The sequence below is a fragment of the Pteropus alecto genome, unplaced genomic scaffold (assembly GCF_000325575.1).
Source record: "Pteropus alecto unplaced genomic scaffold, ASM32557v1 scaffold204, whole genome shotgun sequence".
Lineage (NCBI taxonomy): Eukaryota > Metazoa > Chordata > Mammalia > Chiroptera > Pteropodidae > Pteropus > Pteropus alecto.
In genome coordinates, this window is record NW_006435766.1 from 188,840 (window position 1) to 194,631 (window position 5,792).

General features: G+C 39.3%; 1 protein-coding gene across 5 annotated transcripts in view; it reads right to left on the minus strand.

The window, feature by feature from the left end:
- Positions 1-284: 284 nt before the first annotated feature.
- Positions 285-5,792, minus strand: part of NRP1 (neuropilin 1) — a 132,449-nt gene continuing 126,941 nt past the window's right edge. For 4 of the 5 annotated variants that reach the window (XM_006911363.2, XM_015588937.1, XM_006911362.2 and 1 more), the window contains exons 16-17: positions 5,284-5,334; positions 285-3,144 (exon numbers count right to left, since the gene is read on the minus strand). In XM_006911363.2, the coding sequence (XP_006911425.1) occupies positions 2,855-3,144; positions 5,284-5,334 (341 nt within the window). In that variant the 3' untranslated portion in view covers positions 285-2,854. Of the gene's footprint in view, positions 3,145-5,283; positions 5,335-5,792 lie in introns of those variants that run through there. The other variant, XM_015588938.2, reaches the window with a different exon arrangement.

Here is a 5,792-nt window from a genome sequence, read left to right on the forward strand (position 1 = left end):
TATATATAAAGAAACTTTACTAAGTGGTATATAGAACATTTGACCCAAGATTCGGGGTTAAAAATTTTCCATTTACAAGGCCAAATTCTCTATTCCTTATCTTGGCAAGTGTCCAATTTGGGTTAATATTCTACCTTCAGGAAATGTCATCTTAATCTTCTCTCCTTATTAGGATATTATATTAAAACAGAACTTAAAAAAAAAAAACCTTGAAAGTTATTTGATGCTGGAAGAATACCAATTTCTTTAACAATAACAAAGCTCATATAATAAAAACCATCAGGTTTGGGATATTTTATGAAAATGTTTAATTCAACTGTTTCTTTGGAATGTAGTAGTCATAGTTTGGAATTTAAGTTACAGTTCAGTTCTATGTGGTTTTTATGCTACTCAGTGTCTGAGAATACAAATGTCATTTAAAGTTAAGGCTTCGCTGTTCATTTTGAAACAACAATTTACAAGTGTCATATTGTCATAGAAAATAAAAATTTCTGTAAAAAAAATTTGCACAAAATTTTATGATGGTACAAAACATGAAGCAATAATATACCAGTAAAATGAAAACATTTTACTACAGGAAGTTTTATAGATTTCAATAAAGAAAAAAATATGTTATTTTACACCTTTAAAAATTACGAAACAATCTAAAACAATATAAACTAAACATTTTGTAACACTGCCTTTACAAATTAATAACTTTATAAACATATAATTTTTAAATATATTTATCAGTGCAAGATACTTTAAATTTTTAAAGTTTCAGTATCATTTTTCCTTGGCTGAGGACAACTTTAAGTCCATTGCCTTAAGAGAAAAAATCAAGTCTTAGCGCTTTTGTCCTTGTGTGATTACAACAAGTGAATGAATGCCTCTGTGGACAAAAGTCTATTCTTCTTTCAAATTGATCAATACATTCCTGGAAACGAAAGACATTCTCAATCCAATTAAACCAAGATGAATGGACTGTCTTCTCCATGATGCAAATGTGACTCCCACAAATGTATCTGAGTGAGACCTATCGCAATGCAGGAAGGGAGAAAAATCTAAAAGTTCTTATGTACAACATGGCATGACACAAATAGACTGAAAACAACTAAAGCTTCTTTGGATTAATTCACATGCTGTCTGATAAAATATTTACTTCTCTGAGCTGTTAGAGGCTTAGGTCTTACCAGACCCAAGGCAGGCTTTTTCTTTGTAAGCAACTGGAAGTTTCTAGAAGCATTTATTCAGGTCTCTGTTTTTTCAGGGTTGCTGCTGAATGGATTTTTAAAAACATTGTTTTGACTTTACTAGTCCCTCCCCCTACTCCTTATCTGAAAATACTTTATCGCCAGGCACCAGATTTATAGTTGCTTTCTTAAATTAACTGTCCTTTCTTCCACTTCCTTTGTCTGACTCAATACCAAAACAAGAAGGTTCTCATGGGGTCATTTTTTGCATATATGGATGTAAAAATCTCATGTTTGTGGATATTTGCAGAAGAGTATTTAGTCCTTCCTTTTGGTCTCACTTGAAAGCCAATTAATATTATTTCTTCTTCCAACTTATTATTTCCATTGAATACAAATATTTCTATCAAAGATCGTTTTGAGTGAATTAGACAGACAAATGGCTTAAGGAAAAAAGATACTGTCACTTTAACCAGTTAACAAGAAAACCAAAGTTAGACTTTGGAGGGCAGAGTTAGGAATTTCCCTTATTTATTTTGAAACATAAAGTCTAGTAAAATTCTTTGCCATTACCAGCAGGTTAAAGCTGCAAGTTTTTTTTTTTCTGGACAATGGCAGATGCTTAAATTCTAAGAGAGAAAAAGGACAGAGAGATAGGAGAGAAAGAGTTTACATTTGAAAATACATTCCATATGAAAGAACGAGAGGAGAGAATATTGCAGCTTTATACAAAAGGATCAAGAGACATGAAATAGAACTACAGAAAAAGCAGAACGATTAAGCCACATTGCCAAATCTTCGGAGCCCTTGCCTTCCCGGGGGCTGACGTATCACACTAAAATATAATTTCTCCTTAGTCAGTGGGCCACCAGGGTTTGATTAGAGAGTAGGGCTTTCACCAGCGAGGAACAGAGCAGGTCATTAATGTAACATAATGAGAACCGGTACAAACAAAAAGGCACTTGAGAGGACATGGACTAGCCAGTGCCAAGGGGTTTTCAATGTGGTTGTCGACAGCACACCCAGTTGTCAGCAGTGTTTGGTGATGGCACAGTTTTCTGTATGGAGTTCACAAGCACGAGGTTTAGTACAACACTGGAAAACATCAAGAAAATTTGACGGTATTGCTTCGTAAACAGAGCTGACACACTATACTGGTACTGAGGCTACAGGACTTTAAAGTAAAACATCCTAATCCTTCTTCGCCTATGAACGACGCGGGCAATTATACACAGGCACAGCTTCAGGAGTCCACTGGAGTGCGGCTATTCTAATATACTCTGGGCACTGGGCTACAGGCAGCGTGTCCGTCAGAAGGGCCCCACCGAATACACTTGGTGCCAGCATCTTGGATTTTGCACAGTTTCCGAAAAGAATCCATATAAGGAAGAGGAGAGAGAAAGGGAGGGGAAGTCAAAATGAATTATTAAGTCAATCATACTTGGTCTCAACACCAGCATTTGATTATTCAAATTAAACCAACAGGAAAAAGCCGACTATACATGATCCCAACTGTTAACGCAGCTAACGCGTTCATGTCTGTCGGCCATGCTCATTGAAGCTCCTGAGAAAAGCCTGGCTCAGCGTCATCAACGCATTTCCCAGCCTGTACAGTGAAAGAAGATCAACACACGCAAGTTATGTCCTTCCACCTTGATTCTCATCTTCTCATCTGTCTGCCTTCATGCCTCCGAATAAGTACTCTGTGTGTTCAGCTTGTCTTTTTTCAACTTCACACCATCCACAAGTTCAAAGTTATAGTTCTCCAGGGCAGATAAGTTTCTTTCTGACATCCCGTTATGCCAACACGCACAATACAGCACGACCCCACAGACAGCACCCAGGAGGACACCCAGGGCGCTCATGGCTATGATGGTGATGAGGATGGGGTCCAAGGTCTTCAGCACGTTGCCTGGCTTCCTGGAGATGTTCTCGTCACCTTCTCCAGTGCCCTCGTATCCTGGGGTGCTCCCTGGGGAGAAAAACAAAATTGACTCCATGAGTACTGCCAACATACCAGATGAAGGTAGAAAAATAGAGAAAAAAGAAAGGAAAAGGAGAAAATCACATGCTTGTTTTGTCTATCCTCTCCCCCGAGCCTGTGGGGAATTTCTGAAGTGGGGTTTCGCTCCCCCATTACTGGGAAACACCCAGGTTTGTGTTTCATTAATTGTTGGGAATCGAGGTGTCGGAAGTGGAGGTACTGGGGAGCTGTGATGGCTAGCTTAGAGCACGGAAACAACCAATTCTGGATGAACAGTGAGGTTTATGTTCTAATCTAATTCAGATTTCATGCAGCTGCCATCTGTGCTAGATTGTAATTTGTGATTTTAGTTCGTGGCCAGAAATGCAGTCACTAAGCTTTGTGAAATGCTCAGTCACACATTTGTCTAGTAGGAGATTTAACCACTCCCTGTGTGCTTGCCTGATCCCCAACCAGGCAAGAGGAAACCTTCTGAGCTGCCCTTTCATGGGGTGCTGGGTCCAGCCTCTGGCACAGTTCACACATGTGTTTGTTCTTCCACATGTAAGATCTTCAAGTCAAGCAAGTTTCCCCCTAAGTCTACAGTGGTTTCACTCAAGAAAAAGACATCTTTCAGGACCAGAGAATGTTTGCTGCTGACATTTAAAAAGAGTGATGGCTCCAATCTAGAGACAGTGTCTGTGTTGTGCTGAATAGAATACATTTAATAATCAGCATCTTTGCAGCCCTGGTAGTTTCACTGGAGACAGTCTTACTGCCCTGCAGTTCGGTCACTAGGGAAATGTTTTATTTAGAGTGGAACATGAGAAATTATGAACATGGGAGCTTTGAGCCTAATTACCTGGTACTAGAAACAAGACTAAAATGTTAATGTGCAACGTGCATGGTGTTTACTTAGTGGTGTTCTGATCAACAAAGTTTCCAATCAAAGAAAACTAAATATATGAGATGCAACTCCCTAAACAGGGGCAAACAAGCCATGGGGGCATATTAATATTCTCTCCCTTGATGAAACATTGTTTTGAAACCACCTCTAATAAAGTTCACATCTCAGAGCGAGCTATGCAACTAAGCTAAATGAGCCATGTGTTAATATTACTAACAGCATAGCATAGCGCCATATTTATTTGTCTCTACCAAGTTAAGTTTAGCTATAGTAGGACCACATTGATAAAGGCAGTAGATGCTGATATTGATGGGTAGGGCACAGAGCTGTGGCAGCAGCTGAGAGTGACATTGGGGCAAGTGTCCAATGACCCTTCCGGAGGTGCAGAAACTTCAGGGAATAAAATAGCATCAGACAAGGCCTTACTCCGATCAAATGCCTTGAATTAGGTCACAAAGCAGTGTTCAAAGAAAACACATTTTCAAGTTAATCAGTCTCAAGTCTGAAGCTACCACCTAGTTAGCTGTGCTACTTAAGGCAAGTCACTGCTCTGAATTTCAGGCTCATCATCTGAAAAATGGGACTAAATATACCTCAGAGAGCAGCTAGGAGGATTAAAAAAGATAACGTACATAAAGTCCTTGGAACACACTAGCTCCTCAATAAATCCTTACTATCACCATCATCATCACCACCACCATCACCGTCGTCGTCGTCGCCATCATCATCATCATCATCATCACAAGACTAGGGTTCCAGTAGAAGAGGATGGGAACATATGGACTAAACTCAACAGATTATCACAGACATTGGGCTCTAGTCCTTTAAAGATCATATTTGGATATCAACCAGGCACAAGCCTTTGGGTTGGTTTCAAATTACTGTATGAAAATTATTATAGGTCTTTGGTAAGACACAACCTTCACTAGTTTTCTAATTCCATAATTATAAAATGAGACTGGTTCACTTGACTATCTTCTAAGTTCTCTTTCAGCTCAGGGACGGGAGGACTAGGGCTGGCACCCTTGCAATGGCTTACACAAGAGGCTCCCCAAGTCTTCAGGGCAGCTTAGGAGAGGGTCCTGCATGACAACAATCCAATCCACAGTACCATGGGCAAAGATGTTTATTTTATTTGCATTGCTTTGATATACTGGTGTACTAGAGTTCCAGAAACTTTCTTATAGATATAATGAAAGCCACAGAATTGAAAAAAATATTTGTCAGGAAGACAAATTTACCTGTTTCATCTATTTTATTTTCCGGGTTCTTTTTATCCAGGTCTGCCGGTCCTGACAAGTCAAACAAAATTGAAAGAGATATTTGAACTATCAACAAAATACAATACATACAAACTACATAAACCCTACACACACACACACACACACACACGCACACACACACACAAATGGCTCAGCTAGGTTCGCTTTGGAATTTTAGTATAATTGACTCGACCATGTAACTACAGAGCAATAGAAAGGCGGTGTGCAATTACTATGACGTTGATGTCACATCTAAATCCAGGTAGCCCTTCTGTTAGCCGAGTGTTTTAGGAGAAAGGTAGAGAGAAATGGTTTTGGCATCTGGAGTGTGGGAGAAATCTGGTGAAAATAGGAAATGGAAGTGGGATGTTCACATGGCTACCAGCCTGTGCTTTTGCAGGTAACGGTTTCCTAAGTTCGTTGAGTGTTAGTTTGGTATCCCAAATAATGTGCCAGCAACTGTGTCCTGTGTTTTACTGAAAAAAAAA